Source organism: Oryctolagus cuniculus, chromosome 10 (assembly GCF_051225735.1).
Source record: "Oryctolagus cuniculus isolate XC-2025 breed Fujian yellow rabbit chromosome 10, ASM5122573v1, whole genome shotgun sequence".
Classification (NCBI taxonomy): domain Eukaryota; kingdom Metazoa; phylum Chordata; class Mammalia; order Lagomorpha; family Leporidae; genus Oryctolagus; species Oryctolagus cuniculus.
In genome coordinates this window covers 105297298-105322819 of record NC_142876.1, presented here as the reverse complement: position 1 = coordinate 105322819, position 25522 = coordinate 105297298, and the positions used below count along the sequence as shown (strand labels likewise).

Sequence of the window (25522 nt, the reverse complement as noted above, 5' to 3'; positions counted from 1 at the left end):
GAGTGGTTAAGACTCTGGTTAGGATGGCTGTGTACCACAGCAAAGTACCTAGGTTCAGTACTCAGCTCTGATTCCTGACTTCATCTTCCTCCTAATGTGGACCCTGACTTTAAAAAACAGTGATGATTCCAGCAGACTCATAGGATGGTGATGTCCTAAACAGCACTCTGGCCTCAGAATCAGCCCTTAAGGCATTAAGATCCAGTTGAAAAGCCCATGAAATACTTTTCAGGCATGGAAAGCCAAGACACTCTGGCCAAAAAAAAAAAAAAAAAATGACCTAAATGAAAGATCTCTGCGAGTGAGATCCCAGTGGAAAGAACAGGTCATCAAAGAAGGAGGTACCTTTCTCTGAAGGGAGGAGAGAACTTCCACTTTGACTATGACCTTGTCTAAATATGATCAGAGTCAGCCAACTCAAAAGGCTTCCATAGCCTTGGCAACTCATGACAAAAGCCTAGAGTGATTACTGACGCCATAAACAAGAGTGTCAGTTTGTTAACTCAACAACAGGAGTCACTGTGCACTTACTCCTCATGTAGGATCTCTGTCCTTAATGTGCTGTACATTGTGATTTAATGCTATAACTAGTAGTCAAACAGTATTTTTCACTTTGTGTTTCTGTGTGGGTGCAAACTGTTGAAATCTTTACTTAATATATATTAAATTGATCTTCTGTATATAAAGAGAATTGAAAAGGAATCTTGATGTGAGTGGAAGGGGAGAGGGAGTGGGAGAGGGGAGGGTTGCGGGTGGGAGGGAAGTTATGGGGGGGAAGGGAGGGTTGCGGGTGGGAGGGAAGTTATGGGGGGGAAGCTATTGTAATCCATAAGCTGTACTTTGGAAATTTATATTCATTAAATAAAAGTTAAAAAACAAAACAAAATGAAAACTATAATCTTCAGCTTAAAATAATGGATGGATTGAATTGAAGTGAAGTAAATTAAATGAGTCATTATATGAGAATAATTTTGAAGACACTAAAAATTTCTGTTGGTTGAATTCTAAGATTCTGTATTTATATTCTGTTATGGATTATCTTGAAAAACTACTAGTAGTATTGTGATATTATATATTTTGCATAGTTTCTTGTTCAAATATTCCTTTTCCCTAGAGGATTAAACAGATATGCAAGACAAAAAAAATAAGAAAAGAAAAAACAGTGATGACTCAAGTAGTTGGAGTCCTGCCACCCATGGAGACCTGGATTGAGCTCCCAGCTTCAGCCCTCCGGCCATTGTGAACATCTGAGGAGGGACCTGGCAAGAGTATTCATTCTCTCTCTAAACTTTTTAAAACTTCAAAGATTTATTCGAAGTGTGGAATGAAAGAAAGAGAGAAATGAAAGGGCTATCATCCATCTGCTGCTTAACCATCTCCCCCCCCCCGCTCCCCCCCCCCCCCACAATGGCCCCAACAGCCAGCACTAGGCCAGGCTGAAGAAAGAGCCAGGAACTACTCCATCCACCTCTTCTAGATGGGCTATACAAACCCAAGCATTAGGGCCATCCTCTGCTACCTCTGAGGGACATTGGCAAGAAACTGGATAGGAAGCATGGGAGTAGCCAGGATCTGAACCAGATATTCCCAATATGGGATGTGCGTGTCCCAAGCCGTGACTTAACTTACTGAGCCATGATACTCACCCCTAAAATGTTTTGAAAATTTCAAAATGTGGGGAGAAATGGAATGTAAGTATAGTTTTTGTTAGTATTTTTATCTCTTTTGTTTCTTTTCCTACCTCTACAGTCAACAAGGGAGCAAGGATGGTTCAGCATACACAAATCAATAAATATGATCTTCCACATAACGAAAATGAAGGAAAAAATGACCATCTAAAAGAAGCAGAAAAGAGCATACAATAACATTCAATATTCTTTAATGATTAAATGGAAAAAGTTGGCATATGAAGAATGTATCTCAACATACAAGTCATTTGATCTCACTTATATGTGTAATTAAAAAGGCTGATCTCATAAAAGTCAAGAGCATTACTGTGATCACCAAATTGCTGAAAAGAAAAGGAGGGAGAGAGGTTGGGGAAAGGTTGATTATTTAGACAGGAATAGCTAGCTTGATAAAAATAAGAACTTATGGTGGTCCATTGCACAGTAGGGTGATTATAGATAATGATAATGTTCTATAAATATTTTCTAAAAAGAAAAAAGCTAGGATTTGAAGGTTTTTTAAATCATAAAGATGAATGAGATGTACTAGTTCACCCTGACTTGAACATTATACACTTCATACATGTATCAAAATATCACATGGTGCCAATAAATATGGGTAATTTTTTTGTCAGTTAACATTTTTCAAGTTTTCAAAAATGATGATTTTATGGCTCTCACAGGAGTAAAAGTGAAAGGTTTTATTTCTCTGATTAGGCAAATTTTATAATCAACGTTTCAAAGAACAATTGCAGGGAGCACATTTTTACATCAGGAATATTGAATGCATGTAGAAATGGAGGCAAAACTGGCTTCTTCAGCAGTGGGGGTGGGAAGTCAATTACATTTCTACTGGACAGAATTTTCACATCTATAGACCATTGTTTTAAAAGATTTATTTTATTTATTTGAAAGACAGAGTTACAGAGTGAGGTAGAGACACAGAGAGAGGTCTTCCATCTGCTGGTTCACTCCCCAGATGGCTGCAACGGCCGGAGCTGCATGGATCGGAAGCCTGAAGCCAGGAGCTTCTCCCAGGTCTCCCACGTGGGTGCAAGGGCCCAAGGACTTGAACCATCTTCTACTGCTTTCCCAGGCCATAGCAGAGAGCTGGATGGGAAGTGGAGCAGCTGGGACTAGAACCAGCACCCATAAGGGATGCCGGCGCTTCAGGCCAGGGTTTTAACCCACAGCACCACAGCGCCAGCCCCTAGACCATTGTTTTTAATGACTGTCAGGAATCTGCAATCTATAGAATTGTGAAACAGTTTCCACAAGAACCAGAGAGATCTTTGGAAGGATGACTTGTATCCATAGCTTTCCACTGAAGCACAAATCGTTCCCTACAGGGACAGTTAAGACAAAACTCCTAAATATTCAAGGTTCACATCATACCCCACTTGGGGTTTGGGCGTCTCTCTGTGAGTTGCAGCCTTGGAGCACAGGAGATTCGCCAAGGGGCAAGCTGGGGAATGCCAAGAAGCCTTTGCCACGTGAGGGGCATGACCTGGCAGCAGGTGGCAGCTTGACTGAAACCGCTCAAAGACGGCGGCACGGAGAACATTTGGGCTGGGTCAGTCATGGACACATGAGGGCCAGGGCTGGAGTCATGGCCAAGAGGGGCCAAGCAACAGGAAAAGCAGGAGCGGGCAGACCTAATGGCCGTGGATGAGAACTGAGGCCGGGAGAAGACTGTCCGATGGCCTCTAGGTTTCAGGCTCAAAGAACCGCCTGCATGGTGGCGGTACAAGCTCGCGAGGAGTAACCAGCTAATGTCTGCGCCTCCCAGTCCGCCATGCTGCGGTATCTGGCTGAGCGCACCACAAGACGTCAGGACGGAAGCCGTGGGCGGACACGGGTGTCTGGGGGCGGCTGCGACTCAGAAGGTCCAAGCCGAGGCGCGTGCACAGCCTCACTGCAGCCCCACGCCGACGAAACGCCTTCGGGAGCCACGAGGGCCCGCGGGACTCGCGGCCCTCACGCCCGTTGGGCCTCGCCGCGCCCTCCCGGCCGGCCGCGCGCGGGCGCCCCACTTCCGCTTCCGGCGGCGCCGAGTGGTGGACGGCGCAGGAGCGGGCTGCGGGCCGGGGCGGTGGGCGTCCGACGGCGGCGGGAGCGGGCTTCTCCGGGCTTGGGAGCGGCTGCGAGCGGAGGCCCAGGGCGGATGCGGTGGCCGACGTCCCCGGGCCCCGCCACGGCCCCTGGGCGGGAAGGCGACGACGGGCGAGGCCTGAGGAAGCGAAGCCGGCGGCAGGCAGCAGGGCCCCAGGAGGCGGGCGGCGGCGAGCCCGAGGCCCGGAGGCGCGAGGAGAACAGGCCGAAGAGGAGGATGGTGGCCCGGGTGTCTGGGAGAGAAGTAGAAAGTGACAAGTCGGGTGAGGTGCCCCTGGCTGGGCCAGCCGCGAGGCGGCGAGTGGAGGGTCGGGGGACCAGGTGGGCCCTGCAGACCCCTGGGCCCGGACAGACAGAGCTGCAGCGAAGGAGGCGGCGCTCGCCTTGCCCTGGGGGAAGAAAGAGTAAGGAAGCCTTGAGCGGTTGCGCTCATCAAGCTTTTGCACCCCAGACTGTGCCGTCTGTGCTGTACCACCGGTCTGTAACTTGGATCCGTGTGGTCTTAAATGATGCACCTGGATGACCAGGGTTTTCTTAGGTGTTCGTTCTCATGGGAACCCTTGATCGGGATTTCTGTAGGAGGAATTCCCACTAGTATGGTCCATATTTGCTGCCATAGAATGATGATGCTAAGGGTTCTTCGGCTGCCTTAGAATTTATTCCGCTTTATATGTAGCTCCACAACAGAAAGTAGGTATTTTCTTTTCTTTTCTTTTTTTTTTTTTTGAATGTGTATTTCCATACAGCTGTCAGGGGGAATGGAAATGGATGGCTTCACGATTAAAAATAATAATAATAATAATAATAATACTGCTTTTTTCCATTAGTGTATAATGTTTTCTGATATGTTTTGTTGTTTTGATCAGCCAAGGAAAAAAGAAAAGTTACTGAAGCCTCAAATGATGATCTACAGCCAGGGATTGACCTGGTAAGAAAGGAATCATTAACCAGTTCATCATCTTTCTAAATAGTGGAGTGCAGTGAATTTCAAAATAGGGCTTTCTTGCAATCTTTGGGTAAGGAAGATTTGGTAGAAAGTATTAAAAGAAGAATACAAATAAAGTTTAAAAGGTTACAAACTTAGCCTCTCCAAATAACTGAAAATAAAGTTATACAAAATATTAAGGTTGCATTTCAAGATGAACTGTACAAGAATACACCAAAATATTGTAATTGCTTATCACCTGGAGTAGAAAAGAATGCCACTTTAAAATTACATGATTCCAATTGTTTCCTCCATCCCAAGGGTTGTAATGATGAAAACAACTTTGCATGTAAACTTGATGATGGATGTGTGCATGTCGCAGAAAATTCCACAAAATTAAAGAAAGAAAACCTTAGAAGTCTTGCAGAGAAGAGTGACACAAATAGTATTCCTGAGCTCTTACAAACTGAAGAAAATTTAATGGGAGTAAATAAATTATGGCTTGAAAGGAGTGATTTATACCAAAGTAAAAATAATGGCTTACTTTCCTACCTCCAAAGTGAAAAAAATAAATATTCATTAGAAGAGAGTAATGTTGGGAGAAAAACCAGGAAAAAGATGAAATTGTCTGAAAAAGAAGAAAAGGTTCTTGAGATGAATTTCTCTGATGTGTCTAAAAGCTCTGAGTTGGTGTTGCAAGAAAACCAAGTGGGTGCCAAGGGTAGAGAAGCAGAGAACCTAGAAGATTCAAGAAGTCCTAAAATTGAATTAAGAAAAGTAAACCACAAAACACTCTGTCCAGTGGATCATTTATTAAGTCTCCCAGAAACAGTAGAAATAAAAAGTCCTAGACATCATGTAAATGCTGTGTTTCAGAAAACCCTTGAGCCTCTTTTGAAAGAAGAAACAAAGAACGCTTTAGAGTCCATAGGATGTAAAATTGAGCAAGAAGAGAGTTTGAATGACAAACAATCATTGACAAACTCTATAGTGAAATCACCTAGTGATTGTCATCGTTCTGAAAAGAAATCTGCGCGAGAAGACTTGAGAAATGAAGCTGAAGAATCAAAGTTCAGTTGTCACAGAACAATACCAATGACTGGCAAAAGAATTTGGCCTTACTATTCATGTGCTAGAATATCTGCCAGATGTTGGAAAAAGACTTCCTCGCCACAGTCAGATTGCTCTCATCCTGGGTCTCAGGAAAGTTTTAGTCAGGATGATTTGCTTAGTGACCAAACAAACCAAACTCACTTGGCTGACTCCAAATTGTTGTTACAGAGTTCCTTAACAGAAAAAAGCATTGACTCCTCAAGTAAAGAAAAACTGGATTCTAATTTAAATGGCTTGTCTTCAGTTTCTATGGTAGGACCTACTTTGGCTATAGAAGAATCTATGGTCAGTGATGTTAAAAAGACAAAGTCAGAGGACCACAGCAAAATTTCAGAGGTAGTTACTAATATCACTGAAGATACTCCATTAACTGTGACTCAAAGCTCAACAGGAAGTAAAAAAAAAGACAGAGGGAATTTAATGAAACCTAATTTGATAGCAGCTTCCCAGGATGGCCAGGAAGCAAATAACTTTATAGGCAAAACTATTCCTCGAAAAGCCTGCATTGCAAAGCAAGCACTTATGGTTCCAGACTTGGTTAAAATATTGAACACAGGACGGCTAACGAATTTTAAAATTCCTTTGCTTAAGAATAAGACAGAAAAAAAAAGAGAAGTAAATGCCAAGTCATCAGAGAGAGAAACATACAGTCCCTTAGAACTTCTTGACAGTGTATCTGGAGCAGAGGGAAGACAGAATAGGAGTAAAGAAAATGTCTCCACAGCAACTTCAGTACCTTCATCTTTGAGTCTACCAAGTAATATAACTCCAGTGCTAGCTAGCTCTGACTCACTCTACAGCAGGAAGTGCTGTGGTATTTCTCCAAGCTTTACAAAGCAAGGCAGTGATAAGCCATCTCATCAAATCTCTGAACCAGTCAATATTGTTGCTAAGAAAAAAGTTGTTTCTTTTGCAATTGAAAATACTTTTTCTTGCAATCCTAAGTGTTTAGAGGAAAGTCCTTCCTTCTGCTGTAATGAACAAGAAGTATTTGAACCAATGTCTTCTGAAGCTAGTGGTAGAAAAATGACTAAGAGATTTTCAGAAATTAAAGTCGGGTTTCCAGATATTCTTAAAGCTTATGAAGATGATGTCCTCTTGATTGATGTAATTCAAGATGACCCAGACCTCTTTGGAGTCTCCAGTGAAGGAGATTTCTCATTTACTTCAGAGGTCCCCAAGATAAGCCAGGAGCCCAGTGTTGCTGAAGAATGGCAGTCAGCAGACTGCCAGCCTATGGAACTTCCAGAAGAAAGTGAAGCAAGCAATGACTTGAGGTATGCATGTGCAAGTGTGCCTTTTGGTGCAGATTCTTGTTAGAGATTTCAAGGGCACCCTTTGTTCTTAGATGTTACTAATGTATTTGGTGATCATTGAAGCTCCATTTTAAAATCTGTTAATGCAATATAGCATATCCAGTATAATTTAGCATATTACTGCCGATACTCATAAATGTCATTATGCTAAAATTTAGAGTTGAAATAAAGAATTATATAAATCTTGAATGCTATAATGGAGCAGATTAGCTATTCAGAATTCAAAATGATGGTTTATAAAATGGCTTTTTAAATTACCAAGATTGCTGATTTCAAACATCAGATTTATTTCAGTAAATTATTCAACTATAAATAGGTAAACTTAATTACCCACATAACTTACTTAGGTCAGTGCTATACAGTGTAACCCATTTTCAGGGGCACCTTGTGAGATAAAACATTTTGGAGAATAGAGAAGCCTTGGACATCTTTGTTTGAAGAAATTAAGGGCTTGGAAGTAGAGTCAGCAGTTAAACTAATTTCCAGAGGAAAACAATGTAGAAATTTTGGATGGAAGTACTTTAAAGATGATGTTTTTAAATGGTGATTTTTCTCCTCCAAAAAAAGGGGCTACTTCTTTAAGTTTAATGGAGCTAACAAGTATCCTTTATGCTTAGAAACTTAGTCTATTCTGGTTGGCCCCAAGTTTATTTAACATTGTATCATATTTTACTAAACTTTTAGAATTTTTCAAGCCCTTATATTTGTATGTTATAATACTTGAATATTGGAATGACTTGTGAACAGACTCAAGGAGACATAAAAACACTTTCCAGTAAGATTTAGTGATACATGACTTGAATTTTCTGTTATTTATACATTTTTAGTTACTTTTGGGATATCTTAACTCTTCTTGATGTTCTTACAGTGCAAGAGCTTGTAACTTATCACCAGTTAGAATGCTTTCTATGTGCCAACTGGAGGACAAGAGCTTTATTTATCATTTCTAATGATGTAATGAGATAGGATAATAACCCTCCTATTTTGAAGGTGAAAAAACTGAAGATGACAATTTGTCACTTCCCAGTATTATTCTGTTAATAATAGAATATGGACTTGAACTTGGTCCTGTCGTAGTTTATTGGCTGAGAGCTTGAACTTTGTAGTATGAACTAGGCTTTTGAGTCTTCTCATTGTTAGGAAATAACTACATGACCTCTTTAAGCAAGTCATTTCATATTACCTGTAAAATGGGAAAGTCCTTCCCTCAGGGTTGTGAGGATTAAATCAAAGGATGGATGGAGAAGATTTAGCATGGTGTTGGATGAGTCATAAGGGCTCAGGAAGTATTTGTTAAAGTTTCAAAAAAGTTATAGCATGCTTCCTTTGAGAAATAAAAAGAAAAAAATAGAACAAATCTTAGATTCAGGAGCAGGCTTCTCTTTTGACAGGATACTGACAATAAGCTACAGCCAAAAGTAGAAAGAAAGAAAGATGAATTAAATTATAGAAAGTTCTTTATTATTTTTTAAGAGAATAGTGGCTGATTTTGTAAAAATGATACTACATATTCATCATGCTAGTCTATAAAAGGGGATTAAATCCCACCACTAAACAAATTAATTACTCTTTGTATGTATCATTCCAGATACCTGTATGCATCAACATGACATAATATTAGAGGAATTGAATATGCCAATTTTCAGTGGAAATATTGAAGATAATTTACATTTAAGTAGAAAGGGCAAGAAACTGAAAAGAAACCAAAGGCATGGCAGAATCAGTGTACTTCTTTGCCACAAAATAGTAATAAAATTATCAAATTGTTGAACTCTTCACTTAATATAGAGTTGATCTTCAGTGTATAAAGTTAATTGAAAATGGATCTTAGTGGAGAATGGGACTGGGAATGGGAGGAGGAGGAGGAAGGGTGAGAGTGTGGATGGGAAGGCAAGTTTGATGGGAAGAATCACTATATTCCTAAAGTTGTACTTGTGAAATGCATGAAGTTTGTATTCCTTAAACAAAAGGTTTCTTTGGGAAAAAATTCAGATGACTAAAGAAAATGTAAATGGCATAAATTTTAAATAGAAATAGAAAATTTTAACAAAAATGTTAAGGGCAAGATTGGTGACAAAATGACTATGTACAGCTTTGTTCGTTTTTCATATTAGAAAAGCAAACACTGGCCGGCGCCGCGGCTCACTAGGCTAATCCTCCGCCTAGCGGCGCCGGCACACCAGGTTCTAGTCCCGGTCGGGGCGCCGGATTCTGTCCCGGTTGCCCCTCTTCCAGGCCAGCCCTCTGCTGTGGCCCGGGAGTGCAGTGGAGGATGGCCCAGGTGCTTGGGCCCTGCACCCCATGGGAGACCAGGAGAAGCACCTGGCTCCTGGCTCCTGCCATCGGATCGGTGCGGTGCGCCGGCCGCAGCGCGGCGGCCATTGGAGGGTGAACCAACGGCAAAGGAAGACCTTTCTCTCTGTCTCTCTCTCTCACTGTCCACTCTGCCTGTCAAAAAAAAAAAAAAAGAAAAAGAAAAAAGAAAAAAAAAAAAAAAAGAAAAGCAAACACTGTTTAAAGTTGGAACACACATTAAAAAAGACAGATAACAGGCGCCATTGCTGTGGCATACCAGGTAGAGCCAGCGCCTTCATGAAGTGCCAGCATCCTGTGTGGGAACTGGTTCCAGTCCTAGCTGCTTCACTTGCAATTCAGCCCCCCGCTAATGCACCTGGGAAAGCAGCAGAGAATAGTTTAGGTACTTGGGCCCTGGCATTCACAGAGAAGGCCCTGAGGAGGTCCCTGGCTCCTGGCTTCAGATTGGCTCAGCTCTGGCCACTGTGGCCCTTTGGGGAGTAAACCAGCAGATGGAAGAGCTGTCTCTGCCTCTCTCCCTCTCTCCCTTTCTCCAGATCTGCCTTTCAATTAAATAAATCTTTTACAAAAAGGTAGAGGTAACAGAACTTAAATTCTGATTAATCCTCCTTATTTTTTGCCACAGTGTCTTGGCTTTCCATGATTGAAGTGCTCTCATGGGCTTTTCAGCCAGATTAGAATGCCTTAAGGGCTGATTCTGAGGTCAGAGTGCTTTTAGGGCATTTTTCATTCTGTAAGTCTGTTATATGGACTGCTTCCCATGTTGGAGCATCACTCCTTTTTAATTCTATTATTATTATTACCAGACACATAATCCTATTTATATGATCACTTTAACACTTAATCCTATCTATATGATCACTTTAATGCTTAAACCTTCCATATGATCACTTTAACACTTAAAATGCTATTTTTACCACCCAGCTTAAGGGGATTTAGGGTGCCATGGCAAGGTTTAAACTGTACCCTTAGAAGTAAGTCCATAGGAATGTATACAGAACTATACAGCTTTATAGTTACAAACTTCATATTGTTTATAATTATAACTTTAGGAGCATGGCGATTCTTCCCATCTACACTCCCACACATCTTCCTCCTCCCTCTCATATTACCAGTGTTATTTTTACCAAGATCTATCTACAGTTAACTTCATACACATATAATTAACTGTTAAGTAAAGAGTTCAGAAAATAGTATGGGGAAAAAAAACACTCCTCAACAGTCAAGACAAGGGCCATTCAAAGTCATTGTTCTCATAGTGTCAATTTCACTTCTACAGATTGCCTTTTATGTGGTCTGTTAGTTTTCACAGATCAGGGAGATCATGTGGTATTTGTCCCTTTGGGACTGGCTTATTTAACTAAGTATAATGTTTTCCAGATTCATCCATTTTGTTGCAAATGACTGGATTTCATTTTTTTTTGCCCCTGTGTAGTATTCCATTGTGTACATATCCCATAATTTCTTTATCTACTTTTCAGTAGACAGTCATTTGGGTTGATTCTATGTCTTAGCTATTGTGAATTGAGCTGCAGTAAGCATGAGAGTACAGATAACTCTTTCATAGATTGATTTCATTGCCTATGGGTAAATTCCCAGGAGTGGGATGGCTGGGTCATATGGTAGGGCTATATGCAGGTTTATGAGAAATCTCCAAACTGTCTTCCATAGTGGCTTTACCAGTTTGCATTCCCACCAACAGTGGATTAGTGTGCCCTTTTCCCCACATCCCTACCAGCATCTGTTGTTAGTTTATTTCTGTATGTAAGCCATTCTAACCAGGGTGAGGTGAAACCTCATTGTGGTTTTACTTTGCATTTCCCTGATGGCTGGTGATCCTGAACAGTTTTTTATGTGTCTATTGGCCATTTGGATTTCCTCTTTTGAAAAATGTCTGGGCTCGCGCCGCGGCTCACTAGGCTAATCCTCCGCCTTGCAGCGCCGGCACACCGGGTTCTAGCCCCGGTTGGGGTGCTGGGTTCTGTCCCGGTTGCCCCTCTTCCAGGCCAGCTCTCTGCTGTGGCCTTGGAGTGCAGTGGAGGATGGCCCAAGTACTTGGGCCCTGCACCCCATGGGAGACCAGGATAAGTACCTGGCTCCTGCCATCGGATCAGCGCGGTGCGCCGGCCGCAGCGTGCCAGCCGCGGTGGCCGTTGGGGGGTGAACCAACGGCAAAAGGAAGACCTTTCTCTCTCTCTCTCTCACTCTCTCACTCTCTCACTCTCTCACTCACTATCCACTCTGCCTGTCAAAAAAATAAAAAAAAAATTTAAAAAATATCTGTATAAGTCCTTTGCCCAGGTCTTCACTGTGTTGTTTTGTTGTGGATTTTTCTTGATCTCTTTATGTATTCTTGTTATTAATCCTTTGTCAGTTGTATGGTTTGCAAATAATTTCTTCCTATCTGTCGGTTGGCTCTTCACTTTCCTGAGTGCTTTTTTGGAATACAGAAGCTTCTTAATGTTATGTGATGCCATTTGTCAATTTTTGTTCTGATTGCCTGTGCCTCTGGGGTCTTTTCCAAGAACGCTTTGCCTGTGCCAATGTCTTGCAGTTTCCCCAAGGTTCTCTCATAATTTGATTGTAATGGGTTGCAAATTTAGGTCTTTAATCCATTTTGAGTGGATTTTTGTGTAAGGTGTAAGGTAGCGGTCTTACTTCATACTTCTGCATGTGGAAATCCAGTTTTCCCAGCACCATTTGTTAAAGAGACTGTCTTTGCTCCAGGGATTGGTTTTAGCTCCTTGGTCAATATAACTTGGTTGTAGATGCTTGGAGTGATTTCTGACATTTCTATTTTGTTCCATTCGTCTATCCACATGTTTTTGTACCAGTTCCAGGCTGTTTTTTTTTAATTTTATTTTTTAATATATATTTTATTTTATTTAATGAACATAAATTTCCAAAGTACAGCTTATGGGTTACAATAGCTTCCCCGCCCCCCATAACTTCCCTTCCACCCACAACACTCCCCTCTCCCACTCCCTTTCCCCTTCCATTCACATCAAGATTAATTTTCAATTATCTCTATATACAGAAGATCAATTTAGCATATATTAAGTAAAGATTTCAACAGTTTGCAGCCACACAGAAACACAAAGTGTAAAATACTATTTGAGTACTAGTTACAGCATTAATTAAACACCTAAGAGTAATTGTGTATTAATTACAGAGTTCAACCAATAGTTTTAAGTAGAACATAAAAAATACTAAAAGGGTAAAGTATTAAGTTCTTTTTTTTTCTTTTTTTGTTTGTTATATAGTTTTTTTTATTTAATAAATGTGAATTTACAACGTGCAACTTTTGTATTGTTGTGGCTTCCCCCCCAACCTCCCTCCCTCCCATGGCCCTCCCCTCTCCCACTCCCTCTCCCATCCTGCCCTTCATCTAGTTTCATTTTCAATTACCTTCATATACTGAAGATCAACTTAGTATATACTAAGCAAGGATTTCAACAGGCTGCACTCACACAACCGCACAAGGTATAGGGTATTGTTCGACTAGTAGTGTTGTTTTTAAGTTTCATAGTAGAACACATTAAGGACAGAGATCCTACGTGGGGAGCATGTACCCAGTGACTCTAGTTGTTGATTTAACAATTGGCACTCTTATTGATGACGTCAGCAGTCACCCGAGGCTCTTGCTATGAGCTGTCTAGGCTATGGAAGCCCCTTGAGTTCACCGACTCTGAACTTGTTTAGTCAAGGCCGTATCACAGTGGAGGTTCCTTCCTCCCTTCAGAGAAAGGCGCCAGGCTGTTTTGATTTTAACTGCCCTGTAGTATGTTTTGAAATCTGGCATTGTGATGCCTCTAGCCTTGTTTTGTTGTATAAGATTACTTTAGCTATTCAGGATCTCCTGTGTTTCCATATGAATTTCAGCATCATTTTTTCTAGTCTGAGAAGAATGTTGTTGATATTTTGATTGGTATTGCAATGAATCTGTAAATTGCTTTTGTAAGCACAGAGATTTTGATGACATTGATTCTTCCAACCCATAAACATGGGAGATTTTTCCATTTTTTTGTGTCTTCTTCTATTTCTGTTTTAATGTTTTGTAATTATTGTAGAGATATTTGACATCCTTGGTTAAATTTATTTCAAGGTATTTTATTTTTGTAGCTATTGTGAATTTGATTGATCTTAGAAGTTCTTTCTCAGCTGTGGCGTTGTCTGTGTATATGAAGGCTGTTGATTTTTGTGTGTTAATTTTATATTCTGCTACTTTACCAAACTCTTTGTTGAGTTCTGATAGTCTCTTAGTGGAGTCTTTTGGTTCCCCTATATGTAGAATCTTGTCATCTGAAAATAGGGATAGTGTGATTTCCTCCTTCTAATTTGTATCCTTTTGATTTCTTTTTCTTGCCTAATGACTCTAGTTAAAACTTCCAGTTCTGCATTGATAGCAGTGGTGAGAATGGGCATCCTTGTCTGGTTCTGGATCTCAGTGGGAATGCTTCCAACTTTTCCCCTTTCAGTAGAATGCTGGCTGTGAGTTTGTCATATATCACCTTGAATGTGTTGAGGAATGTTCCTTCTATACCCTGTTTGCTTAGAGTTTTCATCATGAAAGGGTGTTGTATTTTATCAAATGCTTTCTCTGCATCTATTGAGATAATCATGTGGGTTTTGTTTAGCAGTTTGTTAATGTGATAAATCACATTGATAGATTTGCAAATGTTGAACCATCCCTGCATACCAGGATGAATCCCAGTTGGTCTGGCTGATAGTTCTGATTTGTTTTTGGATTTGATTGCTAGAATTTTGCTGAGAATTTTTGAGTCTATGTTCATCAAGGAAATTGGTCTCTAGTTGTCTTTCTCTGTTGTATCTTTTTCAGGTTTAGGGATTAAGGTGATTGCTGGCTTCAAAGAAAGAATTTGGGAGGATTCCTTCCCTTTCAGTTGTTTTGAATAGCTTGAGAAGAATTGGAGTTAGTTCTTTAAATGTCTGGTAAAATTCAGCAGTGAACCCATCCATTCCTGGGCTTTTCTTTTTGGAAGAGCCTTTATTACTGATTGAATTTCTGTCTTGCTTATGGGTCTGTTTATGTTTTCTGTGTCTTCTTGACTCAATTGAGGTAGGTTTTATGTGTCCAGGAATCTATCTATTTCTTCCACGTTTTCTAGTTTGTTGGCATACAGCTCTTTGTAGTAATTTCATTATCATTCCTTTTACTTCTGTCCTGTCTGTTGGTATGTTTCCTTTTTTCATGTCTAATTTTATTGATTTGGGTCTTCTCCCTCCTTTTTTTTGTTAGTTGGGCCAATGGTGTGTCAATTACATTTACTTTTTATAAAAATCCGGCTCTTTCTTTTGCTCATCTTTTGTATTTTTTGTTTCAGTTTTGTTAATTTCTTCTCTAATTTTAATTATTTCTTTTCTCCTACTAGTTTTGGGTTTGGTTTGTTGTTGTTTTTCTAGGTCCTTGAGATGCATTGATGGCTCATTTATTCGGTGCCTTTCCAGTTTATTCATGTAGGCATCAGTTGCTATAAACTTTTGTCTTAACATTGCTTTTGCTATATCCCATAAGTTTTGATATGTTGTATTGTCATCTTCATTTGTCTCTAGAAATTTTTTGAGTTCTCTTTTGATTTCTTCAGTGTTCTACTGTTCATTCAGGAGCATGTTCTTGAGTTTCCATGTGTTTGCATATGTTCTAGAGATTCTGGAGTGCTGATTTCCAGCTTCATTCCATTGTGATATGAGAAGTTGCATGGTATGATTTCCAGTTTTTTGAATTTGCTGAGACTTGCTTTATGGCCTAGCATGTGGTCAATCCTAGGTAAAGTTCCATGCACTGGTTAGAAGAAAGTGTATTCAGCCATAGCATGGAAAATTCTGTAGTTATTTGTTAGGTCCATTTGGTCTGTTGTGTCCATTAACTGTTGTTTCCTTGCTGATTTTCTGTCTGGTTGATCTGTCCATTGCTAAAAGTGGGAAATTGAAGTCCCCCATTACTATTGCATGGAAGTCTGTGTCTCCCTATAGATCCATTAACATTTCTTTTAAATAGCCAGGTGTCCTGTAATTATGTGCATCTGTGTTTATAATAGTTACATCTTCCTGTTGAATTGGCCCGTTAGTCATTATATTGTGCCCTTCTTTGTCTCTTTTAACAATTTTGTGTAAAAGCCTATTTTGTCTGATATTAGAATGACTATACCAGCTCTTTTTTAGTTTCTGTTAGCATGGAGTATATTTTTCCATTCTTTGACTTTCACTCTGCATGCATCTTTGTTGGTGAGATGTGTTTCTTGTAGGCAGAAAATACATAGGTTTTGTTTTTTAATCCATTCAACCAGTCTGTTTCTTTTAAACTGGAGTTGAGACCATTTACATTCAAGGTGACTAGTGATAAGTAAGGACTTTGCCCTGCCATTTTTCCTTAAGGGTTCCTGTTTTGCACTTTGGCTTTCCTTTGTACTTTTACTAGGAGATTTCCTGCCTTCACCGTCTTTCATCATGATGACCATATTTTTGTGTTTCTGTGTACAGCACATCTTTAAGCATGTTTTGCAAGGCTGGAAAGGTGGTGACAAATTCTTTCAGTTTCTGTTTGTTATGGAAGGTATTTATATTGCCTTCATTCATAAATAAGAGCTTTGCAGGGTACAGTATTCTGGGTTGACTTGGACTTTTTCTCACCATTCTATCCTAGCCTGTAGGGTTTCTGATGAGAGTCTGCTGTGAGTCTAATTGGAGATCCTCTGAAAGTATTCTGGTGTTTATCTCATGCACATTTTAGAATCTTTTCTTTATGTTTTACTGTGGAAAGTTTGACTACAATGTGCTGTAGTCAGATCTTTTTCTGTAGACCAGATCTTTTCTGGTTATGTCTTAGGAGTTCTGTGTGCTTCCTGTATTTGTATGTCCCTTTCTTTCTCCAAATTAGTGAAGATTTTTGTTACTATTTTACTAAAAAGGCATTCTAATTCTTTCTTTCTTTCCATGCTTTCAGTAACTCCTAGGACCCACATGTTGGGTCATTTGATAGTATCCTGTAGAGTCCCAACAGTGTTTTTTTTTAGTTTCCTAATTTCTACTTGTTTTTGGTCTGACTGTATAATTTCCTGTAATTTGTCTCATAAGTCAGATATTCTTTCTTCTACTTCACCAATTCTGTTTTCAAGACTTTTCACCACACTTTCATTTGTTTTATTGAATTCTTCATTTCCAGTATTTTGATATCTCTTCAATATCTCAATGTCATGTATGGATTCCATTAGTTCATGTGTTTGTTTCTGATTACTTCTAATTAACCCTACAATCAATTTTTCCAATTCCATTCTTGCATTTCCACAGTATCTTCATCTTCATATTCTAGTTTTGAAGTATTATGTTCTTTTTGGTGTGTCATGTTGTCTTCCTTATTCTTACTTGAATTGCTGCATTTATTATTTGTCATTTCTGGAGATACTTGTTGATTGGTTTCTTCTTTGTTTTTTCCCTGTGGCAGCTTTTATCTTTGGACTATGCCTCTGTGGATTAGTGGAGTGTGGCATGTGGTGGGTATGGCCAGGGAGCCCTGTTCAGTGCTCCAGGCTGATGGGAGTATCCAAGGTGACATCAGGTTGGGCATAGTAAATCTCTTTTTTATCATTTTTTTTTTAATCAGAGGGGAGATTTGTTCTGCTCTGTTGGCATAGTCTCAGCTCACCACTAGTGCCTGGTGCTAACCCCAGTGGATATAATATTCATCCATGCTGCCACAAGAACGACACAAAGGATCTGTATAGTCCTCGGTGTAAGCACAAATTCCACAGCAATGACCACCACCAGAGAATCAGGGAGCCTGGATCAAGTGGAGCCTCCCACAGTGTCTGCCCAAAGTCGCAGCCACACTCTAGCCCTCCCATGCAGTCTTAGTGTTTCACAGTCATGGCACACAAACCTCTCACAGTCACGATGCCCAACCACCCACCCCCCTCGTCAGTTCTTTCCGCCTGACCACTCAGCTGTTGCTTGGTTTGCAGACACAAGCTAGTAAAGCTATTAGGTAGGTAAAAAATGGTGCCTGCCCTCTATCGGCTTGTTAGAGGGCACTGTTGCAGGGTGTTGGGGAGAGAGAAACATGCCCCCCCCCCCCCCCCCGCTTTTTCTTCTCCTCTAGTTTGGCAGATATACTACCCCTGACAGGGCTGTAAGCTGGATTCCCTCCAGGCTCTTCCTGCAGCTTTATTGCCAGTGACTTGGGCTGCTGCAGAGTGGTCTCGCCTCATTCCAGGGCTGGTGCTGAGGTCCTCAGCTGCTTGGATCGAGTTGTGCACATCCACACCCTCCACATAGGTCCACCGTGTCCCTCTGTGTGGAGTTTCCTCTGCTGTTTTCCCTCTAACTCTTCCCTGAGACTGTACTCTCCACTTCTTTAAAACTATCTTCTCCTAAACTAGAGCAGTAAGCTCCTTCTCTATTCGAATATCTTAATCTAATTCTAGTAGTCTGAATTTAAAACAGTTCTTTTTGGTTGTTTGTTTAAAATGATTCTGTGTTTATCATGAATACTTTATACTGTCCACTAATCTTACTATTTTGATTCATATCTTGAGTTAGCTAGATTTCGGAACAAAACTGGAGAAGTGTTCATCATTACCATGTTTTCTAAGGTCTTGGGTTCATAAGATTGACATAATTTGGTTTAAAATTATCAGTATACAGTTTTCTTTTTCACAACTGTGTAGACATTGCTCCTGTGCTTTCTGGATTCTATTGTTGTACTAGAAAACCATGAATAAACTAACATTTCTGTTTTATAATTGGTAATTATGTATCAATTTTTCCTGAAACTATGGTGAGCTATTTTGGTTTGCAGTGTCAAGTTTTTACTTCAAATAATTTTTCTGTTGTCTCTAAACTTCATTTCCCTTCATTTCAGAAGCACCAGTTAAACTTTTCTTGGCTCTTTTTTTGCCTTGCATATCTGATTCTGAAATTTTTAAATGAGCCTTGTTTTCATATTTTAATTTTTGTTCTGCACTGAAAATCCCAGTTTCACAGTCATTTACAATGTTAGGATAAACCTTAATGGGGAAAACTAGAGGATTTGTAATCACATATGAAATGTCAGGAGTCACATATAAAGTTGTTAATGGCTCCAGAACTAAATAAAGCTTGAAATATAATTTCTTTTCTTTATATATATATATATATTTTTTTTTTGGACAGGCAGAGTGGACAGTGAGAGAGAGAGAGAGAGAGAGAGAGAGAGAGAAAGGTCTTCCTTTGCCGTTGGTTCACCCTCCAGTGGCCGTCGCAGCCATTTCTAATGTCAGTTCTGTCCATTTTACCACTTGCTCAGTTCATATGCTTCTGTTCTATCCTCTAAGATGCTGAGAGGTTGAAACCTACTAGAATGAGTTTTTAATTTTACAATATAAAAGTGAAAGATAGAAAGACTAGGCCCAGATATTGTCAGAAGCTCTGGGCTGCCTATTAGTGGTAAAGCCAGCAGATGAACCTGAACTGATTAAATTGTCGGAGAAATAGTGTCAGACCTGATTAGGGACAATTTGTAATGTTTTTAAATGGTGGTAGAAGACTTATTCACTGTCAGGCTCAACAGTGGGAAAGTGTATATTAAAATACAAAGCATTAAAAAAGTATTAGAACTTATCTACTAAAATTTGAATTGGTGAATTCAGAAATTTGTAATGGCTGAAATTGGCCAAACTTTGTAATTTCCTGCATCATTAGAAATTACCTGAGATTTCCAATAATAGTGCAGGATAGTTAATCTGTAGTAGATTATAGGATTATTATTATCTGCTAAACTACCAGTTGAATTACACTACAGCATGGATTATTGAGATTTTTAAGAATCTGCCAGAAATTGATGGAAATTAATATGTAGGTAGGGAAAGAAACTAATGTGTTTGAAACAAAAATATAGAAATTTAAGTATAAGAATAGTAGGAATTTATAAAAGAGAAATTAAAAGGCACTTGGGGCCAGCGCCACGGCTCACTAGGCTAATCCTCCACCTGCGGCACCTGCACCCTGGTTTCTAGTCCCGGTTGGGACGCCGGTTCTGTCCTGGTTGCTCTTCTTCCAGTCCAGCTCTCTACTGTAACCTGGGATAGCGGTGGAAGATGGCCCAAGTGCTTGGGCCCTGCATCCGCATGGGAGACCAGGAGGAAGCACCTGGCTCCTGGCTTTGGATCGGTGCAGTATGCTGGCCATAGCAGCCATTTGAGGGGGTGAACCAACGGAAGGAAGACCTTTCTCTCTGTCTGTTTCTCACTGTCTAACTCTGCCTGTCCAAAAAAAAAAAAAAAAAAAAAAAAAAAAAAGGCCTTGGATCTTTGGAGTTTGGATTGATTTAGATTAACAAAGAGGAATGGGGAAAAATTTGAGAGGTAAAGTAGTGAAGTGGAATATGCAGAGGGAAACGTAGAGGTAGACGTGAATGTGATGTATATGGGGAAGGCTTTTGTGACTCCTTCAGGCAGAGGCAGGAGCCTTACATTCCCATAACACCCTCTGCTACCTCATTGATGCGCTGGTTTCATTACAGCAGGATATGCATGTCCCCTACTTGCTAAACTTGGGCTTGAGAGTAGGACATGTCCTTGTCTTACTTAACTTCGCAGTCCAGTCCCTCATACATTGAGGGAGAGGAGAGAACTAGGTTTCAATGCCTATTTAAGAATATTGCAGGGTTGGCGCCGTGGCTCAATAGGCTAATCCTCTGCCTTGCGGCGCCGGCACACCGGGTTCCAGTCCCGGTTGGGGCACCGAATTCTGTCCCGGTTGCCCCTCTTCCAGGCCAGCTCTCTGCTGTGGCCAAGGAGTGCAGTGGAGGATGGCCCGGGTGCTTGGGCCCTGCACCCCATGGGAGACCGGGAAAAGCACCTGGCTCCTGGCTTTGGATCAGCGCGATGCGCTGGCTACAGCGTGCCGGCCGCGGCGGCCATTGGAGGGTGAACCAATGGAAAAAAGGAAGACCTTTCTCTCTGTCTCTCTCTTCTCACTGTCCACTCTGCCTGTCAAAAATAAAAATAAAAAAATAAAATAAAAAAAACTGCAGACTGTTTCACAAGTGCCTAGATTGGAATCTGAATGTAAATGAAGACAGTGGAGCCTTTCAAAAGGAAGTAAATATGGAAGATTGGTGTGAAAGAAGGTTTGATAAGTAAGGTGATGCCAGATCAGGGAAGTTGACAAATTGAGTTTGAAACTTTCATATGAGCACAGAATCAATGATGATGGTCAGGGGTTATTGGTTATACTCACCATTGCAACTGGACATATATCCGTTAGGCCATTGTCCATCCCAGAACTGAAAAATTACAGACTTCAGTGGAGGGGTGGGGGCCAGAATGGATCATACCAATGCACAGAAAAGAGAAGTCTAGTACTTTTGGCCAGGGGTTTGAGTCCCATTTAGACCCATGCCTAGCATGTATCTGTTGTGAACAAATTATATCTGGGCTCTAAATAACCAACTGCAGTACTTTCTCAGAATCTGACTTGATCCCAGTTGATTCCCTCAGAAGGGTTGGTCTTCTAGAATAGAATATTCTTACCACCAATTTTACCAAATCAAATGATTTAAGAAAATCAAAACATAGGGCCAGCGCCATAGCTCACTTGATTAATCCTCCGCCTGCAGCACTGGCATCTCAGATGGGCACCGGACTCTAGTCCCGGTTGCTCTTCTTCCAGTCCAGCTCTCTCCTGTGGCCTGGGATAGCAGTGGAGGATGGCCCAGGTGCTTGGGCCCTGCACCTGCATGGGAGACCAGGAAGAACACCTGGCTCCTGGCTTCAGATCAGTGCAGCTCCTGCCATAGTGGCCATTTGGGGGGGTGAACCAACAGAAGGAAGACCTTTCTCTCTGTCTCTTTCTCTCTCACTGTCTAACTCTTTCTGTCAAATAAATTCAAAAAAATTAAAAAATCAAAACCAAAAACAGGTTTCCACCAAAAGAAAGGGTGTTTTCTTTATTGTGACTCCCTGCATGGTTTTCAAGAAGCTTACTTTTCTGTGCTGGCCCTTTGTATTGTATAGCTGGTTAGATCCTATAGTGTAAGTTTTTGTACTGCATTTATTAATCCTAATAACTGATTTAGTGTCTGTTCTGTGCTAGATAAATTATTTCATTTAATGCAATAATTCTGATGCCAAAACTTGTCCTCTCTTTATAATTGAATCAAAGTGATTGACTTGCCCAAGGATATATGGCGTGTAAGTATCATAGCTCTCTGGAACTACAAAGAGCCTGCTCAAAGTCTCTTCCCTCTCTCCACAACTGTCTGTTAGAAAAGTGGTGTTTTGTTTATTTCTTTGGCTTTAATTCAATTATTCAATTTCTCTATAAACTATCACTTTTGATCACTTTCTCTCCCTAGTGGGGTAATATGGAGAATCTTCATTCTGGTGTTTTTCTCTTTGGGACTACAGAAAACATTGTTTCTTGTGGGAATAAAGAATATTGTGCTTGGTTGAACAACTGTAATATCAGGAGACCTAAGCACCTCCCAGCATGGCATCATGCTAGGGAAGCTCTGACCCAGTGAATTGGCACAGTAACATTTCTGTTGTTATGGCTGTGCTGACTGCAGTATAATTGCCCTAGTAAATAGGTGGCAGTCCTGTCCTATTCACAAACTGTATGTGACTGAGTAAATAGCGAACATTGACTGTACTCCGCTGGTTGTTAGCTTCTCAGGAGGAGACAATAGCATTCTGAATTCCTCTCTTGGGCAGTACTTTTCACACTATTAATTTTAGTAATTAGTCTAAAGCAGTCATCTTCTGACGTTTTTCAGTTACCCACAAGAAAGATAATGTTTTTCATTACTGTACAGTGTACACATAAAAATAACCTGACACAGTAGGTTTACAAAAACAATATTTTCCTTATTATAAGTGATATGGTCTCATCTATTTCAGTGTTTAAAAGCTTCCTGATTGGGACACAATTAATTTCATCACTCACTTGAAAAAAGCTCTGAGACAGGCCTGGCTTTATATAATCTGTATAGGTCTTCAGAGAGATTTCAGCCTCTCTTAACAGCTACAGCCCCATTTTTGGCTCAGATCTCTCTCTTTCTCTTTTTTTTTTTAATAGGCAGAGTGGCCAGTGAGAGAGAGAGAGAAAGGTCTTCCTTTGCCGTTGGTTCACCCTCCAGTGGCCGCTGCGGCCTGCGCACCACGCTGATCCGAAGCCAGGAGCCAGGTGCTTCTCCTGGTCTCCCGTGGGGTGCAGGGCCCAAGGACTTGGGGCCATCCTCCACTGCACTCCCGGGCCATAGCAGAGAGCTGGCCTGGAAGAGGGGCAACTGGGACAGAATCCGGTGCCCCGACTGGGACTAGAACCCGGTGTGCTGGCGCCGCAAGGCGGAGGATTAGCCTATTGAGCCGCGGCGCCGGCCTCAGATCTCTCTTGCTTCTCGGTATTTCTATAGCTACATCCAAGTCTGTTTTCTCTCCTTTACTCTTTCTACCTTTCATTTTTTCCTTTCCCACGCTAACTTTCCATTCCACCAATGCAAAACTATAACATGTTTCTGTAGACTGCACTTTTGCTCAGTTTTTTTTTCTTTTCTAAATTGGGTGGATTTCCTTGAGTATCTCAAGTTCAAAACCTAGACTACTGATTACAAGAGGACCACATGTAATTTGATCTTCCTTGTAAATGAGCTATTCCTGGTAACAAGTTTCTTACATCTGTATTAATGATACCAGTAGTATTATAAAAACTACATTAGTGCTTTGAAATTAAATCTATCTACTTGGTATACCTATTTATGAATGCAACTTTCAGGATAATTAGAGGCCACAGAAGTCTCCTCCTGTTCTTCTCTATGGAGTTACTTAATCCTGTTCATGCTGTTACCTCAATCTACCTCATGACTGTTCCTTCTTCTCAGTTCATGCTGCTACTCTGTTAACTTTCTAGCAGATTATTATAAACGCCTCTTGGTTGATCTTCCTGAACTCCCTTAATATCTCCTTTACCATGTGACATTCTGAAGTAGAAATTCTTCTGCCAGTGACTATTGAGACTGCCTCACCAGGTCCTAGTCGCCTTTAGAATTGCTTGGCCTGGCTCTCTAAGGCTCTGCATTGGATCTTCGTTCCCTTCCGTCTCTGAAAACTATGGCATTGAAGGAAAGAAAGTGCAGTGAGAGGCTAGTGAAAGATGAAGCGTGCAACTTGCTGTTTCCATTATGTGCTGTGTACTGTGATCTTTTTGCATATGTTGATATGTTGATCTAAAAGTCTCTTTCGTTTCATTCAGTTTTTTGTTTGTTTTTTTTTTTTGTTTGTTTGTTTTGTTTTTTTTTTTGGACAGGCAGAGTGGACAGTGAGAGAGACAGACAGAGAGAAAGGTCTTCCTTTTGCATTGGTTCACCCCACAGTGGCCGCTGCGGCTGGCGCACCTCGCTGATCCGAAGCCTGGAGGCAGGTGCTTCTCCTGGTCTCCTATGAGGGTGCAGGGCCCAAGGACTTGGGCCATCCTCCACTGCACTGCCGGGCCACAGCAGAGAGCTGGACTGGAAGAGGAGCAACCGGGACAGAATCTGGTGCCCTGACCGGGACTAGAACCTGGGGTGCCGGCGCTGCAGGCGGAGGATTAGCCTAGTGAGCCTCGGCGCCGGCCTCATTCAGTTTTCGGTCAAATCACGTCTGATGTGCTAGCCCAGGGCTTTGGTGCAATAGTTCCGTTGGCACATTCTCAGTATATTTTGTCGCATTGTGTGTGAGCTTCATCATGTATTGGAAATTCCTAGAAAGGAGAGAGATGTTTTCATTTGGGTCTCCCCTGTGACTTGTTAGGTGGTAAATGTATGAAGAGCAACAACACAGATAGGTCTTGTCCTCACCGTACTTTTAGTATCCCAAGGGAGGCAAATAATTAAGCAAGTGGAATAAAATATTACAGAAGTGCAAGGTGGGGGCTGGCACCATGGCACAGTAGGTTAATCCACCTGCAGTGCCAGCATCCCATGTGGGTGCCGGTTCAAGTCCCGGCTGCCCCTCTCCCAATCCAGCTCTTTTCTGTGGCCTGGGAGAGCAGTAGAAGATGGCCCAAGTCCTTGGGCCCCTGCACCCGCATAGGAGACTGGGAGGAGGCACCTGGCTCCTGGCTTCGGATTGGCGCAGCTCCGGCCGTTGAGACCATCTGGGGAATGATCCAACAGAAGGAAAACCTTTCTCTCTGACTCTTCCTCTCACTGTCTGTAACTCTACCTCTCAAATAAATAAATAAAATCTTTTTTAAAAAAGTGCAAGGTGTTAAAAGCTTCCTAATGAAAGTGAAACTTTAAGGGATGAGTAGGAATTAGTGATTAGGAATCACTAGGTGATAAAAATTGAGAAACTGAAACGCCCCGTGGCTTCGTGTTCAGATGGTAAGAAATCGAGCTCCAGGATACGCAGAAGCTCATTGAGGAAGGAATTTAAAAGTAAGATGGCCCTAGAACAAAGCTTTTGAACTGCCAAGCTTTTGAGAAAGGGATGGAGAAGTATCATTAATCACTAGGCTGGGACAACAGGTATAAACAGACTGTCTTCAGCGAACTAGAATTTATGGTGAGTTTGGATTTTATCCTCAGCACTTAGGAATTCACTGAAGGACTTGAAAGAGAGAATTTGATCAGATTTATGCTTTTAAAATCATTATAGCTGTAGTATAGAGAATAAATTGGCAGGGAGCTATTGTGTTAATTAGAACAAAGGATATGGTAACTTAAGACAGAATTGGGTGTAGATTTAAGAGAAGTTTATAAGTGTCAGTTGATTAATCAGATGGGTGTGAGTTAACGATGATGGGGTAATATCTGGTTTCTCTTTTATTTCAGACAAGGGTATTACCATAAATCTCTAATGCAAATGGGTAGGATTGAGGAGGTCAGATTTTGACATTTTGAGTTTAAGAGGCTTTTCAAATACTGAATTGGAAGTACACTTCTAATTGACAGCTAGGTATGAGTCTGTAGCAGTCTGTGTTAGGGAGATTTCCATATGAGTATTTTCAGTTTGTATTATTTTCCTGTCTTTTAAACTATATACTTCTGATTCTAGGGTTTATGTTGGGGAAAATGCTTCATGTTTTTCTAAAAC

General features: G+C 41.0%; 1 protein-coding gene across 1 annotated transcript in view; it reads left to right on the top strand.

Annotated features, from left to right (window-relative positions):
- The first annotated feature begins 3689 nt into the window (after window positions 1-3689).
- TOPAZ1 (testis and ovary specific TOPAZ 1) overlaps window positions 3690-25522 on the top strand; it is a 76379-nt gene continuing 54546 nt past the window's right edge. Inside the window, exons 1-3 of the mRNA XM_051851862.3 lie at window positions 3690-4042; window positions 4646-4707; window positions 5026-7094. Of these exons, the coding sequence (XP_051707822.2) occupies window positions 3832-4042; window positions 4646-4707; window positions 5026-7094 (2342 nt within the window). The 5' untranslated portion in view covers window positions 3690-3831. The remainder of the gene's footprint in view (window positions 4043-4645; window positions 4708-5025; window positions 7095-25522) is intronic.